At 35.1% G+C, this 22,395-nt stretch overlaps 1 protein-coding gene across 2 annotated transcripts in view; it reads left to right on the top strand.

Annotated features, from left to right (window-relative positions):
* The first annotated feature begins 391 nt into the window (after positions 1-391).
* SLCO1B3 (solute carrier organic anion transporter family member 1B3) overlaps positions 392-22,395 on the top strand; it is a 72,981-nt gene continuing 50,977 nt past the window's right edge. Inside the window, exons 1-3 of one of the 2 annotated variants that reach the window (XM_019452149.2) lie at positions 392-517; positions 1,284-1,358; positions 6,233-6,363. In XM_019452149.2, coding sequence (XP_019307694.2) covers positions 6,277-6,363 — 87 coding nt within the window. In that variant the 5' untranslated portion in view covers positions 392-517; positions 1,284-1,358; positions 6,233-6,276. Of the gene's footprint in view, positions 518-1,283; positions 1,359-6,232; positions 6,364-7,364; positions 7,434-22,395 lie in introns of those variants that run through there. The other variant, XM_053894587.1, reaches the window with a different exon arrangement.

Here is a 22,395-nt window from a genome sequence, read left to right as displayed (position 1 = left end):
CCACGTGTGCTGTGTAAATCCCAGATCCTATAAGAAATAAACCTGTAGTTTTTCAAAGTTCCCTGATGCTTATTGCTGAGGAGCATCTTGAATAAAAGCAGAATCCCAGGCTTTGCGCTCTCTCCCTCTACCTATGACCTTGCTGTTTGCCCCCATGTGTGTTGTGTAAATCCCCAGTCCTATAAGAAATAAACCTGTATTTTTCCAAAGTTCCCTGATGGTTTATTGCTGAGAGGCATCTTGAAATCATAATAAAAACCACCCGAATGGGTCCAACCACAACATTGGTAATTAATAGACTGAGATCACAAAATATATAACTTTTAAAATGTAGAAGTCTGGAGCAGACTCTTAGAATAATTAATTTTCTTCTGTTTACTTAGGACAATGACCTAATAATATGGTTAATCATCACTGAACTGATAAAAAAAAAAAAGCCAACTCACTATTTAAAGAGAGATTTTAACAACAGATAAAGGGATGGACTCCTTGCTACTGGTGTAGGATCTAAGTCCAGGTAAGAACCTTTGAGAACCTCTAATTTCAGTGTTTCTTCTAGGTGAGAAACTGCCACAGATTTCAAGGGAAAAAAATGTTTTGATGAACATGATAAATATTACATGTTTTATGCTTTGTCTTCAGCACACTTATATTTAAACCTATAAAATTTATTAAATATGACTTCTGGAGATAGATGAGCCTCCGGTTTCTATGCTCTGAAAGTTAAAATGTAGAAAATAAGACATTCATAATTTAAAAATAAATTTTGAAACCCTGTTACCATTACTTTCTAGATAAGTGAAACTTCAAGTTAAAAAAAATGGATCTCTGTTTACCTTCTCAAAATATACTACAAGGCATTTATTTTCACTGACTATATGGAATAATTAGATGTATTCCCTACTTTTTTTTATCCCATATTAACTGGATAATATAGGGTGGAGAGTTAGTTGGCAAACATAAAAAAAATGGGACATGTCTCAAAGTCACTTACCCACCTCTACATTCCTGTTTCAACTCATTTGACTCAAGGTGAGGACAAAGAAAGAAGTTTTCTAGATAATTTTGTCTCTGATCAAATGAGAAAAAAATTTTTCCCAGCATGGTTCCTGGCATAAACTAAGAATTCAATAAGTATTAGTTCCCTTCTCCAATTCAGGAAGGTGGCTACTCTTAATAGACCATTGTGACTGCAAAAGTGAGGTAGAAAATGAAGAAAATCCTTCATAAAAGGTCTAAAAAGTTAAATTTGTTTTCTCTTTTTTTCCTCCTTGGTTCCATAGGTACACAGTAGAGACTGGGTTACCTGGCTTGCACTGCTTTTTTATGATCTCTCTAACAGTAAAAGCTTGACACAGGTAAGGAGAGGCTAGTGAGATTCTGCCCGCCACTCCAGCCCAATCAAACGAGGCAGAACTGGGCTGTTCTGTTGAAGAAAGAATGGCAGTGCTGTGTCTGAATGCCTGTGGTTCTGTCTTAGAAACATATTGTGTCCCCAAAGTGTATTTAAATGTCAATTGTTTGGGGCCCTGAGGGGGAAAAAAAAGTGTCCAGAGAAAAGTAAGTTAAATTCTTCAATCAGGTTTAAAATGCCATGATGAAGTAAAAAGTGTGGTGGTAAGAGTCAAACCTAAATTGATACTCCAACTCCGTTATTACTTTGAGGTTACCTATTACAATTCAGTCTTTCTCAGACATGAGGGGGGAAGTCCTACATTTCCCACTTTTTTGCTATTTTTTCTTGGTATCTAGGAGAGAGGTATGGAATTGTAATCTATCTGAGAAAGTTGTAGAAATAACAGGGAAAAGTAATGACTGTGTTACAAGTTATAAGCAGCAGTGTGAGAAAGGTTTTTTTCAATTGGGAGTAACTGGGAAAATATCTAACAAGAGTGATTTGGGGCGGAATTACAATGAAAAGATGAGGAAGAACATTACAGGTTAAGAAGAAACATAGGGCAGAACGTTCTAGGGACACTTGGTTCCATATGGCTGTAGGTGCTAATGGATGTGTTGGGAAATGAGACTAAAAACAAGGGCTGGGTTTAGTTTGTAAAGAATCTCAAATAGGAAGGGTGAATTTTATTCTGTATGATACAGGGGACCTCTGAAAGACTCTGAAGACAGATATGATAGAAATAAAATAAGAAATCATAATTTAATCAAATGCAATAAACAGGGCTAGACTGGTGATATAATGACCTTAAAGAATACTTGTTCACAGGGCTCCTGGGTGACTCAGTTGGTTAAGTGTCCAGCACTTGATTTTGGCTCAGGTCAGGATCTCAGGGTCATTGGGGAGTCTGCTTGAGATTCTCTCTGCCTCTCTTCCCCTCCCCTGCTCACTCGCTCTCTCTAAAAAAAAATTCAAGAAAAAGAAAAAAGAAAAAGAATACTTGTTCAGTAGCCAAAAAACAAAGCACAACAAACAGAACTAAAGCTATAGGGTGTATATACACCTCATAAATCATTCAAAGAGATTTTCAGTAATAGATTTAAGTGGAAAAAATGACTTCCTAACCATTTAAATTCTGGGGAAAGATACAGAAAAAGGTATTCATGAAAAATATAACAGGAAATTTATCAAAGGGCTGGTTATGACTTTGGGGTCCCTAACTACTGATTTCTTCCTCATTCTTCTCCACTTAGTAACTGAAAAGGTATAGGCATGTTGGGAGCACATGCAAAAAAAGTGGAATAACTAGGATTTACTTAGATGTACATAGACATGGGTTTTTGCATTGATGCATATGTTTACATACACATGATAATATCTTCAGATATTTATCACTTCTACAGTTATACATTATCTATTAAATTGGCATTTTATATATTCATTGTCTTTATAATATAAGGACTCAATAAATCCTGATTGAATAAATTAATAAAATACATAGTTGATCCTCATTATTCATGGATTCAGTATTTGTGAACTTGCCTTCTCACTAAAATTTATTTGTAACCCCAAAATCAATACTAATGTTCTTTATGGTCATTCATAAACTTGTCCAGAGTGGCAAAAAATCTGAGTTGTCCAAAACACACGGTCCCAGCTGAGGTCAGACAAATGTGGCTCTGCCTTCTTTTTTTAGCTATCATGTTCTAAATAAGTGTTCTTTTCACAGTTTATTTAGAGCCATAATTTTTCACTTTTGTGCATTTTTTTGATGATTTTGCTGTTTAAACAGCTCCCAAGTATAGTGCTGAAGTGTGGGCCAGTGTTCCTAAGTGCAAGAAGGACGTGATGCACATGATGGAAAGAATATATGAGTTACATAGGCATCCCTCAGGCATGAGCAAGACAGTGCTATTGGCCACAAACTTAAAATTAATGGATCAACAATATACATTAAATAAGATATCTTTATTTTTTTAATATGAAATTTATTGTCAAATTGGTTTCCATACAACACCCAGTGCTCATCCCAAAAGGTGCCCTCCTCAATACCCATCACCCACCCTGTCCTCCCTCCCACCCCCCATCAACCCTCAGTTTGTTCTCAGTTTTTAACAGTCTCTTATGCTTTGGCTCTCTCCCACTCTAACCTCTTTTTTTATTTTTCTTCCCCTCCCCCATGGGTTTCTGTTACCTTTCTCAGGATCCACATAAGAGTGAAACCATATGGTATCTGTCTTTCTCTATATGGCTTATTTCACTTAGCATCACACACTCCAGTTCCATCCATGTTGCTACAAAAGGCCATATTTCATTCTTTCTCATTGCCACGTAGTATTCCATTGTGTATATAAACCACAATTTCTTTATCCATTCATCAGTTGATGGACATTTAGGCTCTTTCCATAATTTGGCTATTGTTGAGAGTGCTGCTATAAACATTGGGGTACAAGTGCCCCTATGCATCAGTACTCCTGTATCCCTTGGATAAATTCCTAGCAGTGCTACTGCTGGGTCATAGGGTAGGTCTATTTTTAATTTTCTGAGGAAGCTCCACACTGCTTTCCAGAGCGGCTGCACCAATTTGCATTCCCACCAACAGTGCAAGAGGGTTCCCGTTTCTCCACATCCTTGCCAGCATCTATAGTCTCCTGATTTGTTCATTTTGGCCACTCTGACTGGCGTGAGGTAAAATCTGAGTGTGGTTTTGATTTGTATTTCCCTGATAAGGAGCGATGTTGAACATAAATAAGATATCTTTAAACAGAAGCACACATGAAACAGGGTTATAAATTGATTGGTTGATGAAAATGATGTGGCCAGAGATACACGGACATCTAACCCTCTATTAGGAACAATGTTCAGGTCTTGCTATTTGCGTCAACTTTATAGAACACAAGTACTGCAAATAATAAGAATCAACTGCACATATGACATATTTTAAATATGTTGTATAATTATAGCCCTATTATCATATATCTATGCTTATGTGTGTTTCTATATATAAATATCTTAGATACATAAGTATGTATTATGCAGATATGTATAAACAAGAATACATTTTCACGAAGAATACGAGAATACATTACAGCGAAGAACTCACTGTTCCATATAAAAGAGCAAATCTAAGGAACAAGTTGACTCATTTTACTAGTCTTTAAAGTAGAGGCTTAATAAAATAAGTCAATCAGAGAAAGATACATACCATATGATTTTACTTATATGGAGAATTTAAGAAACAAAGCAAATGAGCAAAGAGAGAGAGAGAGAAACCCAGAAACAGATTTTTTAACTATAGAGAACAAACTGATGGTTACCAGAGGGGAGATAGGTGGGGGGAAATGGGTTAAATAGGTGATGGGGATTAAGAAGTATACTTATGACGAGCAGTGGGTGTTGTATGGAATTATTAAATCACTATGTATTACACCTGAAACTAATTATTACACTGTGCTGACTGGAATTTAAATAAAAACTCAAAAAATTAAAATTAAAATTAAAATAGAGGCTTAACAATTTACAAAATTATAATTTATCTTGCATTTTGACCTCAAAACTCATAAGAATTTATCTTACACATAAATAAAATGACATATTAAAAAAATTTTCTAGGGGCGCCTGGGTGGCTCAGTCGGTTGAGCGTCCGACTTCAGCTCAGGTCATGATCTCACGGTCTGTGAGTTCGAGCCCTGTGTGGGGCTCTGTGCTGACAGCTCAGAGCCTGGAGCCTGTTTCAGATTCTGTGTGTGTGTCTCTCTCTCTGACCCTCCCCCGTTCATGCTCTATCTCTCGCTGTCTCACAAATTAATCAACGTTAAAAAATTTTTTTTTTTAATTTCTAGTATGAAATATTTAGACACTAAATGTTTATCAATATGTAACTAGATATATGATGGACAATAGGATAACTACAACCATAAAGAAACTGAAAAAAGTCATTTATTAATATAAAGTAGCATAAAAAGGTAGAGAGCAGTGTTGACGGTATGCCACCATTTGTGTTAAAAAAGGAAGCTATTATGTATTTAATTAAAAATGCATATCACATTTCTGGATAATATTCACTGAGAACTGGTTAAATTAGTCCTCAGAATAAGAGACTGGATGTTGGGTAGACAAGGGCTACAGAAAGATTCTTTAATGTACGTCTTTTTGATGTTTTGTACTTTCAAATACATATATTTTACATACATGCAACTGCATACATTTTACCTTCAAAAGTAAATGAACAAAATAAAAATAAAGTAGGGTTGTGATAGTGGTAAGGTCAAGCATGGCCAGAGTCTCTCTGAGAGGTACTCTTTAACAAGTCCAAACTCGACCTGCATTTCATACCTGGTTCCTGAGGTATCTCTTCCATGAAACCTTCTTAGGTCACTCTAATTACAATTCCTTACATTATTTTTCTGTCTACCCATTTTGACTGTCTATGTACAAGGCACGGTTTGACCCTTTGTAAAACTATAAAGATGAATTAAATATATATTTGCCTACCTAAATTTTATAATGGAGATATGTGAAACATTTAAATTTTTCTTTCAGTACTTTAAATTTTTGATCTCATCTAGTATATGATCTATACTATTCATTTGTTGTTTCAAATTATTTTCAGAAATTTATCTTCCCAATCAAATTATAATCCCTGGAAATTAGGACTCTGTGTGTGCATGTGTTTCCCCCTTCCTTTGGTGTTTAGCATTTGCCTAGTGCTCTGGACATTGAAGACCCTGAATGAGTATTAGTTGGTTTATCTATTGATTAATGTCAGCCTTACAGCATATTTCTGAATTATATATTGTCGAAGTGAAATAAGTTATCCTTTTTCTCCCTGAATAGGTGGTCGTTTCAAACCAAGCATCAACCACAATTGAAAACACTCAATGATGGACCCAAATCAACTTTTGAAAAAGACAGCAGAGACAACACCTTCAGAGAAAAGGGAAACTAGATGCTGCAATGGATTCAAGGTAGAAAGAATTTCATGTTTCCAAATTAAAACAAGTGAAGGGGGAATTCTAAAAAAAAAAAAACACAGCCAGTTTTTAAAAAGAATATTTCATTTCATTTAGCATTTTTAATGAAAGCATACACTAAAATATTAATAGAATGATCTATATCATGATTTAAATGAGTCTTTAAATCTGAAAAAAAGGAATTTCTTAGTGATACTACCACTGGCTAAGAGTTTGTCAATGTTAAAAATTTAGAAGTCTTTTGATTTAGAAATCTTCTCTGGTACTTGATGGACCAAAAGATATTTATAGACGTCATTAAAATAAGTCACTATATAATGAATAATATATAAATATATTCTTAGAATTGACTTATAAGCAATGGATTATTTAGTCTTGTGAATCACTTTGTGGTCTTGACCTATTAATTTTTTTCTTCTTTTAGAGAAAGGCATTTTTCATTCTAATAATTTAAATAACAGAGTATGGTGGAAAAGAGATTTGTAGTAATAATCGAAAGACGTCCAAACACCTAGTTACTAACTACTAACTTAGGACAGCCATTTAATTTTTTCACATGCAAGTTAGTGAAAATAATAATCTTGTGTTTTGATTTTGTCTTGAAACTATGAGACATTAAACGGTAGACTGTATTGGGATTTTCGTAGAATAAAGTACTCCCTGAGCACAGTGTTGAAGAAACAAAGATTGAGGAAAATTGAGAAGTTTGCCTAAATTCATCTAGCTTTTAAATCAAAAACCTTTAAACCCACGTCAAAGCCTTTAAACTCCTGTAGAGAAGTTTTGAAGAAATAAAAAAAAGATAATAATAATCATGGCTGCCTTTTATCAATATTTTGAATTTTTTTTTGTTTTTTGTTTTTTTGTTTTTTTTTTTACTCACAGATGTAGTCTTAATTGCTGAATAAGGACTACAGAAGTCAGACTCAATTGCAATAATGTTATGTAAGGCCCCTTTTAAATTTGTCCAGAGAACATGTTTTGTTTGTTTTCAGATATCACTGATAAAGTCTGTTCTGATGAAATATTTGAACAGCAGTCACAGGTAAAAGGTAGTGGTAAATGTAAGTCTAAGGGTAATATGGTGTGCTGGGCTGTTTCTGCTTCTTTTTATTTATTTTTATTTTTATTTTTTAATATGAAATTTATTGTCAAATTGGTTTCCATACACCACCAGTGCTCATCCCAACAGGTGCCCTCCTCAATACCCATTACCCACCCTACTCTCCCTCCCACCCCCCATCAACCCTCAGTTTGTTCTTAGTATTTAAGAGTCTCTTATGGTTTGGCTCCCCCTTCTCTAACCTCTTTTTTGTTTGTTTGTTTTTCCCCTCCCCGATGATCTTCTGTTAAGTTTCTCAGTATCCACATAAGAGTGAAGACATATGGTATCTCTCTTTCTTTGTATGTCTTATTTCACTGAGCATAACACTCTCCAGTTCTATCCACATTGCTACAAAAGGCCATATTTCATTCTTTCTCATTGCCACATAGTACTCCATTGTGTATATAACCACAATTTCTTTATCCATTCATCAGTTGATGGACATTTAGTCTCTTTCTGTAATTTGGCTATTGTTGAAAGTGCTGCCATAAACATTGGGGTACAAGTGCCCCTATGCATCAGCACTCCTGTATCCCTTGGGTAAATTCCTAGCAGTGCTACTGCTGGGTCATAGGGTAGGTCTATTTTTAATTTTCTGAGGAAGCTCCACACTGCTTTCCAGGGCGGCTGCACCAGTTTGCATTCCCACAAACAGCGCAAGAGGGTTCCCGTTTCTCCACATCCTCTCCACCATCTATAGTCTCCTGATTTGTTCATTTTAGCCACTCTGACTGGTGTGAGGTGGTATCTGAGTGTGGTTTTGATTTGTATTTCCCTGATGAGAAGCTATGTTAAGCATCTTTTCATGTGCCTGTTGGCCATCCGCATGTCTTCTTTAGAGAAGTGTCTATTCATGTTTTCTGCCCATTTCTTCACTGGGTTATTTGTTTTTTGGGTGTGGAGTTTGGTGAGCTCTTTATAGATTTTGGATACTAGCCCTTTGTCCGATATGTCATTTGCAAAATCTTTTCCCATTCCGTTGGTTGCCTTTTAGTTTTGTTGATTATTTCCTTTGCAGTGCAGAAGCTTTTTATCTTGATGAGGTCCCAATAGTTCATTTTTGCTTTTAATTCCCTTGCCTTTGGGAATGTGTCAAGTAAGAAATTGCTACGGCTGAGGTCAGAGAGGTTTTTTCCTGCTTTCTCCTCTAGGGTTTTGATGGTTTCCTGTCTCACATTCAGGTCTTTTATCCATTTTGAGTTTATTTTTGTGAATGGTGTGAGAAAGTGGTCTAGTTTCATTCTTCTGCATGTTGCTGTCCAGTTCTCCCAGCACCATTTGTTAAAGTATGTTGAAAACTATAGAAAGCTTATGAAGGAAATTGAAGAAGATATAAAGAAATGGAAAAACATTCTATGCTCATGGATTGGAAGAATAAATATTGTTAAAATGTCAATACTACCCAAAGCTATCTATACATGCAATGCAATCCCAATCAAAATTGCACCAGCATTCTTCTCGAAGCTAGAACAAACAATCCTAAAATTTGTATGGAACCACAAAAGACACCAAATAGCCAAAGTAATTTTGAAGAAGAAGACCAAAGCAGGAGGCATCACAATCCCAGGCTTTAGCCTCTTCTACAAAGCTGTAATCATCAAGAGAGCATGGTATTGGCACAAAAACAGACACAGACCAATGGAATAGAATAGAGACTTCAGAATTAGACCCAGAAAAGTATGGCCAACTAATCTTTGACAAAGCAGGAAAGGATATCCAATGGAAAAAAAAAAACAAAAAAACAATCTCTGCTTCTTTTTAACATTAAGGGTTACAGTAATTTCATTTGCATATGCATAGTAAAGTGACAACAATCTGGCTGAAACAATTAAAATTGCTAGAACAGTCCCTTGCAGCATATTTGGAGAGAAGCTGGAAGTTAGAAAGTTTGTGTGTATAATGTATATTAATTGCAGTCTAATAATCTAGACCAGAGAGCAATAACAATAGAAGTTAACATTTATTGAGCACATATTATATGCCAGACACTGTTCTAGTGTTATATTTCTTTTAGTAGGTTTATTCCTTACCAAAATTCCATCAGCCAGATGCTATTATCTCTCTTTTACAGATGAAAAAACTTAGATTCAGAGAGGGCAAATGAATACTTCTCAGTCCCAAAGCTGGTAAGTGGTGGAGCCACTGTCTGAACTTAGGCAGTCTGATTCCAAATCCCATGCTCCCAATTCTATTCCACATTTCTGAAGTAACTATAGCTTTCCATAATATTAGACCCCTTACGATGTTCTGGTAGGTAGGGATTTATAAGTAGGCTATTTAATCATCTTCCTCATTTTATATTTTCAAATAGTCACTTTCAGACCAACTATTTTCAGTATCAGGCAACCATAGGATTCTTACACTTGTTTATGTGCATGGGCACACACATTTACACATGTTATTATTGGCATGTATATACAAACTCAGAGATGTATAAAAGTGAAAATAGATAATAGGTTTTTAAAAATAAAAACAACATAATTTGATTCTTTCATCCCCCTTTTCCTCAATTTTTGGACTAAACCAACCACATCATGTATATTTTCATCATATATATATATATATATATATTATTCATCTTTACACTTGATATTTCTGTGTTTCAGATTTCTTATACTTTTATGTTACAATAAAATTTCAAGACAAGAAAATAGTAATGTATCATCACCAAAACCCATATATAATAGGACAAAAGTAAAGGTCCCCCCTCTTTGCCTTCATTCCTACTCACCCTCCAAAAATAACCAGAATAACCATCCCTTATGTAATCATCAGTGGTATTCATATCCTGTGTTTCCTCTGACTCACTTTTCACATTAGCCTTTAACCTTATTAGCCTTTTTGCTATTTATCAAAAATGCTGAGCAAACTTCTGACTTGGAGAAGTTTGCACTTGTTTTCCCATCTGAACGTTCTATTTCCAGATACCTTGCTCCTTCATTTTATTCACATTTCTGTTTAAACATTACCTCATCCTTGACCATCCTGTATAAAATACCCTTAGTTATTCATGACACTTTGATAAGATTTATTTTTTTCAAAGCATTATCACCACCTGACACTGACACACAAACACACACATGTATATGTGTGTGTGCATACATATGTCCTTAATGGCTCAAAAAATAAATGTGTTAGAGTTCTCTCATAATCTTAAAGTCCTGACGTTCAGAAGTCTGAAATGAGTCACAATGTACTAAAATCAAGGTGTTAGCAGGGCTGTGTTCCTTTCTGGAGTCTCTAGGGGGAAAAGCCATTTCCTTGCCTTTTCCAGCTTCTAGAGGCTGCCCAAAGTTTGTGGCTAGGCTCTCTTTCATTTGGAAAGCTCATGGCCAGTCAAGTAATTCTCACACTGCATCACATGAACACTGACTGTTAGGCCTCCCTCTTCCACATTTAAAAGACCCTTGTGATCCCATTGGGTTAACCAGGATAATTTAGGTTAATCTCTTTAAGGTCATCTGATTAACAAGTTTAATTACATTTGCAACCTTAACACCATGTTACATAATATATTCATAGATAGGCAGAATAACAGCCCTCAAAGAAAGATGTCTAGGTTCTAATCTCCAAAACTTGTGAAAAAAAATATATAGTTTGTGTATGTACTTATTTATTCATATTTATTTGTGTGTGTGTGTGTGTGTGTGTGTGTGTATGCACTGTTTGTATATTATATATGTTTAATATACTTATATATTTATATATTTAGCTTTGGTACATTGTATGTTTCTAGTAATTTATTCATATCCTTTAAGTTACCCAGTTTGTTGGTGTATACGTTTTCATATTAGTTTCTAATGATCCTTTTTATTTCTATGGCATCAATTATAATGTATTTTTTTATCATTTCTGATTTTAATTATTTGAGTGTGCTTTTTTCCTTAATCTAAGGGTTTGTCAATTTTTTACTCTTTTAAAATAACCAACTTACCGATTTTTCCTATGGTTTTCTTATGTTATTTATTATTTCTGTTCTACCTTTTGTTATTTCCATCCTTCTGCTAACTTTGGTCTTAGTTTGTTCTTTTTCTAGCTCATTGACATGTGAAGTTAGATGGTTTATTTGAGGTCTTTCCTCCTTCTTTTAACTTGGGTGCTTATCACTATGAACGTCTCTCAATACTACTTTTGCTGCATTCCATAATTTTTGGTACATTGTGTTTTCATTTTTGTTTGTTTTGAGGTATTTTCAATTTTTTGTTTGAATTCTTCTTTGACCCATTTTTATTTGAGAACGTGTTGTTTAATTTCACATATTTGTGAATTTTCCAATTTCCTTTCTGCTGTCGATTTCTAGCTTTATTCTATTGTGGGGGGAAAAGATACTCTATATGTTTTCAATCTTTAATTTGTTAAGGATTTTTATGACCTAACATGTGATATATCTTGGAAAAAGATATGTGTACACTTAACACAAATGTATATTTTGTTGTTAGGTAGAATGTCCTATATATGTTGTTCAGGTTCATTTGGTTTATAGTATCATTCAAGTTCTCTATTTCTTTACTGATCTTCTATCCAGATGTTCTATCCATTATCTAAAATGAGGTATTAAAGGCTCCTACTATTACTGTATTGCCATATATTTTCCTGCTGTATTGTACATATTTCTGTTCTGTTTTGTCAATGTTTGCTTTATATATTTAGGCATTCTGATGTTGGATATATATATATATATATATATATATATATATATATATATATAAAAAATATATCTTCCTGGTCATTTGACACCTTTATCATTATATAATGTCTTTTTGTGCTTCTTGTGACATTTTTATTTAAATTCTATTTTGCCTGACATCAGTGCAACCATTCCTGTTCTCCTTTGGTTACCAATTGTGTGAAATCGCTTCTTCCATCACTTCACTTTCAGCCTATATGTGTCCTTAAATCTAAAGTGAGTTTCTTGTAAACAGGGCAGAGTGGAGTCTTGTTTCTCTTTTTTATACATTCAGCCACTTTATGTCTTTTGTTTGGGGAGTTTAATCCATTTACATTTAAAGTAATTATTGATAGAAATGATTTACTATTGCTAAAGTATTGTTTTCTGTTAGTCTTATACAAGTATATGTCAGAGATATTTAGGCTTTGGTTCCAGACCACCCCAATAAAGCAACAATCACAGTAAAGGGAGCCAAGTGATTTTTTTGGTTTCTTAGTGCACACAAGTTAGGTTTACACTACAATGTAGTTTAAGTGTGCAATAGCGTTATGTCAAAAAAACACAACAATAATGTACATACCTTAACTAAAAAAATACTTTATTGCTAAAAAATGTTAACCAGAAATTTATAATCTTTTTGCTGGTGGACGGTCTTGCCCCAAAGTTCATGGCTGTTGAAAGATCAGGGTGGTAGTTACTAAAGGTTGGGACAGCTATGGCAATTCCTTTTTTAAAAATGCTCATTTATTTATTTTGGGAGAAAGAGAGAGAGAAAGTGACTGAGAGAGAATGAGCAGGGGGAGGGGCAGGGAAAGAGGGGCGGTGGGGAGAGAGAATCCCAACCAGGCTCTGTGCTGACAGCCCCAGTAGGGTTCGAACTCACGAACTGTGGGATCATGACCTGAGCTGAAATCAAGAGTCAGATGCTTAACTGAGTGAGCCACCCAGGTGCCCCGTGCTGTGGCAACTTCTTAAAATAAGACACAGCAAAGTTTGCTACATTGATTGACTCTTCCTTTTGCAATTTCTCTGCAGCATGAAATGTTGTTTGATAGCATTTCACCCACAGTAGAACTTATTTTAGAATCGGAGTTAATCCTCTCAAACCCTATTCCTGCTTTATCAGCTAAGTTGATGTAATATTCTAAATTGTTCATTGTCATTTCAACAATCTTCATAGCATCTTCACCAGGAGTAGATTCCATCTAAAGAAACTAACTTTCTTTGTTTATCCACAAGAAGCAACTCCTCTTCCATTAAAGTTTGATCAGGAGATTACAACAATTCAGTCAAACCTTCAGGCTCCACTTCCAAGTCCAGTTCTCTTGCTATTTCTACTACATCTGCAATTACTTTCTCCTGAAGTCTTAAACCCTCAAAGTCATCCAAGATGGTTGAAATCAAGTTTATCTAGACTCCTGTTAATATTGATATTTTGACTCCTTCCCATGAATCATGAGTATTTCTAATGGCATCAGAATGGTGAATCCTTTCCAGAGGTTTTCAATTAACTTTGCCTAGATCCATCAAAAGAATGACTATCTATAGCTGCTCTAGCCTTATGAAATGTATTTGGTAAATAGTAAGACTTGAAAGTAGAAATTACTCCTTGATCCATGGGCTGCAGAATGGATGCTGTGTTAACAGGCTTGAAACAACGTTACAATAATAATATCAAAGGTCACTGATCACAGATCACCTTATTAAATATAATAATAATGAAAAAAAGTTTGAAATATTGCAAGAATTATCCAAATGTGACACAGAAACATGAAGTGAGAAAATGCTGATGGAAAAATGATGCTAATAAACTTGCTTGCCACAAACCTTCCATTTGTAAAATGCACAACATCTGCAAAGCACAATGAAGTGAAAGCTCAATATAATGAGGTATGCCTATAGTTCTTTTATCTGTTTTTTTTCAGTCTTGTCTTTCCTTGTGTTTTGTTATTTTTTAAAATTGATATGCTTTGATTCCTTTCTCTCTCTCTCTTTTTTAAAAGTTCATTTGTTTTGAGAGCATGCACAAGTGGGGGAGGGTCAAAGAGAAAGGGAAAGAGGGAGAATCTTCCACTAGCACTAGCAGTGCAGAACCCAACATGGGTCTCAAACCCAAGAACCGTGAGATCGTGACCTGAGCTGAAATCAGGAGTAGGACACTTAATCGACTGAGCCACCCAGGTGCCCCTCTCTTTTTCTTTTGTGTAAATTCTATAGGAAGTGTGTGTGTGTGTGTGTGTGTGTGTGTGTGTGTGTGTGTGCTTAAATTGGTGTTTACATAAAATAGTTATACCATTATGTTAAAGTGATAACAACTTATGTTTAATAGCACACAAAAACTCAACATTTTAACTCCCTCACCTACTTTATGCTATTGTTGTCACATTTTGCATCTATTTATATTGTGTACCTTTTAAATATTTTAGTTACAGTTATTTAAAAATATTTTTGTTTCTTAACTTCTATATTAGAATTATCAGTGAATTTATTCACCACTATTATAGTAATACGGTGTTCTGTATTTGTTAATGTACATACCTTACTGACAGTTTCATATTTTCTTATGCTATCCTGTTGCTACTTCGCATAATTTAATTTCAACTAAAAGAATTCTCTTGAGCATTTCTTGTAAGGGAGGTCTAGTCTTGATAAACTCCTTCAGTTTTTGTCTGGGAAAGTCTTTATCTCTCCTGCACTTTTGAAGGACAGTTTTGCCAGGTATAGTATTCTTAGTTGGCAGGGTTTTTTTTTTTTTCTTTCTGCACTTTAAACATTTTGTCCCATTCCCGCTGGCCTTCAAGGTCCTCATAAAATCTGGTATTCATCTTTTTGGGGTTCCCTTGTATGTAACAAGTTGCTTTTCTCTTGATTCTTTAAAAATTCTCTCTTTACTTTTGACTTTTGACAACTTGATTATCATGTGTCTTGGTGTGAATTTCTTTGAAATTAACTTATTTGTGTTTTTTGGCCTTCCTAAATCTGGATGTTGTGTCCTTCCCCAGTTTGGGAAGTTTTTTTATTATTTCTTTGAATAAGCTTTCTGGTCTTTTTTCTCTCTCTTCTCCTTCTGAGGCTTTCATACATGTATATTGTTCTGCTTGATGGTGCCCTCTAAGTCTCTTAAGCTTTCTTTGCTCCTTTTCATTCTTTTCTATTTTTATTATTCGGACTGAATTGCTTCCAAAGACCTATCTTCAAGTTTGCTGATCCTTTCTTCTGCTTGATCTAGTCTTATACTGAATCCTTGTCATGAATATTTTAGTTTGGTTAGTGTATTCTTCAGCTTTATGATTTCTGTTTGACATTTTATTATAGTTTCTATCTCCAAGAATGTTGAAATTCTCACTTTGCTCATACATTGTTTTCTTGACCTCAGTGAGCATCTTCATGAGTCATTTGCATTCACTGTCATTAAATGATCAAACTCTATTTCATTTTGGTCAGTTTCTGGAGATTTATCTTGCTCCTTTGTTTGGAACATTTTTGCTGGATTCTTCATTTTCATTGATTCTCTGTGTTGACAGTATATTAGACAAAGCAGTCATATCTCCTAGTCTTCACATACTGGCTTCACAAAGATAAGACCCCCACTAATAAGCTCAGCCAGTTTCTGGGGTCCTCTACCAATTTTACCTTTGAGAAGCTGAGAACTGGGGATTTGTTCTTACATGCTTACACTGTGCTGAGCAGGGAAGAGGATCTATTGTGTCTACCAGTCCTTACTGCTATCTCTGTTCTCCCCCACAGTGGCTAGACTATTCTGGATCTATCAGAGCTCTAAGACTGGTAACACAGAAGCCAGTCCTCTAGAAAAAAAAAACCCTTGGAAAAAAATGGAATGCTGAATGTATAAGTCAACTTTCTTCCTCCCCTGGGAGAGGCTCGGGGCTAGGGATCTCATCCTGATCATATGGTGCTATGTCAGTGCAGGGACTCTGGTGAGAAGGTATCCTAAATTTCCCAACCAGCTTCTGTGAATCTGGTTTCACATTCTCCATGTGTGCAGAAGCTGTTCAATTTGTTTCTGGATTTCTCACAAAGGGAATTTTTCTGTGAAAATCTACTTCACTATCTTGCTGATGTACCCCCTTATTGATTTTTGTTTATATGTTTGGGAGCTATGAAGTACATTATTTTTTAACTGTTTCTCCTCCTCACTCCTCCTTCTCCTTCTTTTCCTCCTTCTCCTCCTCCTCCTCCTCATCATCATTCTTTTTTCTATTTAGAGAGAGCATAAGCAAGGGAGAGGGGCAGAGAGAGAGAGAGAGAGAGAGAGAGAGAGAGAGGATCTTAAGCAGGTATTATGCTCAGCGTGGAGCCCAACAGGGGGCTTGATCCCATGACCTTGGGATCATGACCTGAGCTCAAACCAAGAGTCAGATGCTCAACTGACTGAGCCAGCCAGGCACCCCTTAACTGTTTTATCTTCTAAGTAGATATATACCTATATCAATATATAGAAACCTCCTCTATCCCTGATAATGTTTCTTTAAGTCTACTTTGGCTAATATTATTATGGCTAAGAGAGTTTTTATTTAGTAACTGTGCCTTCTCTCTCTTTACTATGATCGGAATTTCCTCATGATTTAGGGGCATCTTTTATAAAAAGGGTACAGTTGGATATTGTTTTTAAAAAGCAAAACTAAAATATTTGTGTCCTTTTACATGTATTGTATATGTTGATATATTTGGAATGTTTATATTAGCTTATTATACCAATTTATCCTAATTTATATGCTCCTTTTAATGTTTTCTTATACTTTTTAATTGATATATTATCTTTTTCCATAACAATGCAAACCCAAAGGTATGTTCCCTATCCTTTGATGTGTCTTCTTATCCTCTATCATACTGATACTCTTTGGATCTTAAATCTAAAATTTTAATTTTTAGATATCATAACTATTTTTCCTCCTTTCCTATTTTTGGTCTTATTTTTCTAAATACAATAACAAAATTTACCATGTAAATTTATCCACCTTATTTTACAAATTCATGCATCATCTCCTGGTTCTGGTTCTCCTTTTATTTAAGGAAATCTTCCCAAATTTTTTTCTTTTTTATAATGTTTATTTATTTTTGAAAGAGAGACAGAGTGAATGGGGGAGGGAGAGAGAGAGAGAGGCATAGAATCGGAAGCAGGCTTCAAGCTCTGAGCTGTCAGCACAGAACCTGATGTGGGGCTCAAACTCATGAACTCTGAGATCATGACCTGAGTTGAAGTTGATGCTTAACTAACCAACCCACCCAGGCACCTCTTTCCATACTGTTTCCAATGTGGGTCTGTATGTGCCAAATGTTTTGAAAACTTATATGCTTAAGAACATATATCTTTATAGTTGATTGGCCATTTGGACAAATGTAAAATTCTAGGTTCAGTGTTCTTTTATTCCAGTACTTAAAAAATATTATTCTTTGCATCTGTTTTGTGGTTTTGGGTTTTTTTATTTGTTTATTTGTTTTTATACCCACTCTTGCTATTTAAAAGCGATGTGCTATCTCTCCTGGAAGACGTCAAATTTTTCTTTACTGTTAATATTCTTAAATTTCAGTCCACTGTGCCTAGTTTTCTCATATACATGCATGGGTTCTTCCTTATCACCCTTTTTGGATATTCTATTGTCCCTTTCAACCTAAAGTTTTTCATCTTTGCTGAATATTGGTAAAGTTAAATTGTTTCTTTAAATATTCCTCCTCTCCTCTGTATTCCTTTTCCCTTTTAAGGCATTTATTATTTAGTTAAGTTCTTTATGAATGAGATCCTCAATTTGGTTTTCCAAATCATCCTTTCTTATTTTTATCTCAAATATTATTTTTAAAGTATTATACTTTCCATATATCATCTTTTCCACTTATTCTTTTTGTTATTTTATTTTGCCTTCATTTTGCTAATATTTTTCCTCATCCATTTTGTGTATTTATTATGCTTGCTTTAAACTCCTTTGACGTATCTTCTAAAAACATCTACTACTTATGTCTACATCCCAGGTATTTTTTTTTCTTTTCTTACTTTTGAAGAGCTTTATCTTCCTTACATTCTCACTATTTTGTCCTAAGGTCATATGTCTCTGGTTTTGATGGTTACCCTTTTTAAATTATTTTTTTCTTTTAATTTTATAATGTTCATTTATTCATTTTGAGAGAGAGAGAGACAGCATGAGCAGGAGAGGGGCAGAAAGAAGGGGGGTGGCAAAGAGAGAGGGAGAGAGAGCATATCAAGCAGGCTCCTTGCTGTCAGCACAGAGTCCAATATGGGGCTTGATCTTACAAACAGCGAGATGATGACCTGAGCCAAAATCAAGAGTCGATTGCTTAACCAACTGAGCCACCCAAGGGTCCTGGTGATTACCTCTTTTTGATAATGCAACAGCAGGGAGACTAAACAACAGACCCTTGCTGATGTCAACCCCAAGAGCTCAAGAAGAAGGGAGGGAGATAAACCTTAGGGTGAAGAACAGTAGTCACTAGTAAACACATGTCACTTTACTTTTCCAAATTCCTCTGACAATGCTCTTTCAGTCTTCTAAGAAGAAACCGGTCTAGGAATTTTGAGGGAGATATCCACGGAAGAAAATACCTGAGATTAGTCAGGCTTACCTCCTTTGCTTAGCTCCTCTGTTGGTCAGGACTTTTGAGAGACCCTGATTTTACTGTGGGGGGCACTTACTACTGAGGTATGGTCAATAATTACCATTCCCTGCATTGAGGTGGAAGACATTGACTTCCAAGGCTGCCCTGGGTCATACAACTATATTGAATGCAGCCAAAAAAAATGTAATCGCTGTGTATTATATAATAGGTTGAGTAATTGCTGAGCAGGGAAACTAAGATCAAGACCAAGTCCAAAGTACAAAAGTGAAGTTGAAGATAAACTTGCGAAGATTTCATAGCAGAGGCCTTTAGTTGCTAGGAGGTTTCTCTTAATTCTTTTTAAAGGGAAGTGCCAGTAAATGATTAAGGAATTATGTCAAAGTCTGCCATTTTGAAACTCTAGTACATATTAAAACATTAAAACATTAAAGACATAATTTATGACACTTTTTTTGAAGTTCACCTTTTAATAAAGCATTTTAAAATTTGTAAGCAATTAAAGGTAATCACATAATCAATGCCAAGATAGCACAGAAAGCTAGGGATTATGACAGTGAATACATAAAACTGACTGAAATGAATTGAGTAAGAAAGATGGAAATGCACGGAAATAAAAATGACAATCTGTAAGGCACCTGGGTGGCTCAGCTGGTTAAGCATCTGATTCTTGATTTCAGCTCAGGTTATGATCTCATGGTTTCTAGGATTGAGCCCCGAGTTAGGCTCTGCACTGACAGCACAGAGCCAGCTTGGAATTCTCTCTCACCCTTTTGCTCTGCTTTTCTCTCACTTACATGCTTTCTCTCTCTCAAAATAAATAAATGAACTTAAAAAATATTTTAGGGGCACCTGAGTAGCTCAGTCAGTTAAGTGGCTGACTCTTGATTTTGGCTCAGGTCATCTACTCATGGTTTGTGAGATTGAGCCCCACACTGGGCTCTGAGATGACAGCACGGAACCTGCTTGGTATTCTCTCTTTCCCCCTCTCTCTGCCTCTTCCCCACTCACATGCTCTCCTTCCCTCTCTCGCTCTCTCCCTCTCTCTCTCTCTTCCTCTCTCTCTCAAAATAAATAAATAAATTTAAAAAGTTTTTTTAAATGACAAACTGTAAAAACTGCAAGTGGAATTAACTGTAAGATGTTTATTTAGCCAAAGTGACTGCTAATGAGAATATAGTTGCTCACAACTAGTTAGTAATAGACAAAAAGGAAATTTCAAAAAATTAAAAAGTCTCAGTATGTTAAAATTATATAAAGCAATATTAAATAAAAGAAATGTAGATTTAAAAAGACAAAGACCAGGGCACCTGGGTGGCTCTCAGTCGGTTAAGCATCCAACTTCGGCTCAGGTCATGATCTAATGGTCTGTGAGTTCGAGCCCCGCATCGGGCTCTGTGCTGACAGCTCAGAGCCTGCAGCCAGCTTCAGATCCTGTGTCTCCCTCTCTCTCTGACCCTCCCTCATTCATGCTCTGTCTCTCTCTGTCTCAAAAATAAATAAACATGAAAAAAATAAAAAAAAATAAGACACAGACCTTTTTTTTTTTAAAGCATAAGGTTGATACTTAATACTGCTTAAATCTTTAGGTATGGGATGCACTGCCCAATTTATGCATCAGACAAGTGCTTTATAATTTTTTGGTCTATAATATACATCTTTCTAACTCAGTTATAGTATATCTTATAGAGTTTGTAGGCAGGGTCTTGACAGTCAACACTATTCCTATTCTTCTCCCACTGCCAAGAACAATTAATATAAACAGAGAGTATGAATGGAGTGAAGTTTCAGAAACAGGTCTTATATTCATAAATAGAGAAAAAGGATAAATCAATAAAGGGCTTCCAAATTTCATACATGTTTGGTGTACTGACAAACGTTCACAAACATTTCCATGAATTCAGGAACATAATTTCCTTTCAAACTGAGAGTACTTCTATGAAATAAGTTAAAAGTTATATATTATTCTTGTATGTATGAGGCAACTGAAGTTCAGTGTAACATTTCCATCTTTGTTAGGTTATTAAGTGGGAAAAGGGGCATCTGGATCTAGACTTTGTCATTGCAAAGTAGATTTTGTTTTCTTGCATCACATGCACACCAAGTCCATGGATAGTTTTCCTCTTTTGCCAATAAGAAAACAATGCAAAGAGAAAGAGGTATAAGGAAAAAGAAGGGGGAAAATATGAGATATAGAATCCAGATATGAAATAAAATGAGGTGAAGAGAGAAAGAATGTATCTGAAGCCTAATTTTTCTGAAACACATCAGTATATTGTCCTCGAATCCTAATTGGAAATAGTGTATTAAATTTATAATATTTACATTCAATTCTAAATTAAATTAAAACTTATGGAAGTTGAGAGCTAACAACAAAGACGTTCACAAAGCATTCTAACTAGAAATTCTTTTGCACAGCATGAAAATGAGAGAAAAATAAATTTATTTCACTAAAGCAAATAGCATAATAATTTTACATTATAAATATTTTTGAATTAAGATTAATTTAAAAGCTGTATACCTTGACCTTAAAAGGCAGGAAAAACATTAGATGTAGTTTTCAAGAGATAACTAAAAACAAAAAAAATCAAATAATAATTTGTAGATTTCAACCATGAAAATTTTGGTTTTCAGTAAAACATGCTAAGAGTGCCTTATATCACCGTATTAACATGGAAAATAAACAAGTTTTGAAACATAAGAAATCTAAGAATAAAAATGAAAACATTGAAGGATTAAATTTCAACAAAGATTTAATGAGTGTATACAATCACCCTATTTTCCAATTTTCCACCCCTCCCCCCACCATCCCACCACCTACCTTCTCTGGATCTCTTTATAAGAATCTCCCCCTAACTTTTAGGTGACTGTGGTTAAACTAAACTCTTCTTTCTCATTCTTCAGATTAAAAGGACTATAGGTTTTCAAAAAGAGTTTTAGCTTTGAGGTACTATGACCTCACCTCAAAGCCATAAGAATGAGAAACTAACCTTAACCATTTTCTTCTTCTAAGTATCATCTCCCATCCAGAATCTGACTGCTTTTGTTTGCCCTCCCCTGTGTTCCTCCAGGTGATTTTGTTTTCCCCTTTGACTTTATAATTGTTATTTGTTGGAGGATTAGGTTAGTGAGAATTTACTGAGGTCTTTTAGAAATGGAAATGGTTATACATATTTAAAAATCACCCTGGCTGCAGTGTGAAAAGAATAACAGTGAGGAATGAGAAATACTGCTTAGAAAAGGTGGTAATCTGGGTGAAAGATGATGGTCATTTAAGTAGAAATATAAAGTGAAGTATGTTGAAAAGAGATATTTATAAGGTTACGTTTTTAGCTTTGGAATATTGATTGGAGGTAATCAATAAGAGAGTAGCTCTGGCCTGGGCAGCAGGTTGAATGTGGTGATCCAGGAAAAGGAGGTGAAAAATGAGGAAGAAGACAGTGAGATCTGTGCATAACAATGAAGAGCCTGAATGGAGTTCAAATGTAGGCACTTTGGAAAAGCAATCTAAAACTCAGCAAAAGCAATCTTGGCTCAAGATATAGATTTGGTAATCATCAGCATCTAGGTGGTAACAAAAACAATGGCAATTGTGGAGCTTTCCTAGAAAGAGTATGTGGAGTTAAAAAAAAAAAAAAAGAGAGCCTGAAACAAAACCCTGAAA

This window comes from Panthera pardus, unplaced genomic scaffold, assembly GCF_024362965.1.
Source record: "Panthera pardus isolate Hobbes unplaced genomic scaffold, ASM2436296v1 HiC_scaffold_6, whole genome shotgun sequence".
Classification (NCBI taxonomy): Eukaryota; Metazoa; Chordata; class Mammalia; order Carnivora; family Felidae; genus Panthera; species Panthera pardus.
Note: the sequence above shows the minus strand (reverse complement) of the source record. Positions and strands in the feature narration are given on the sequence as shown.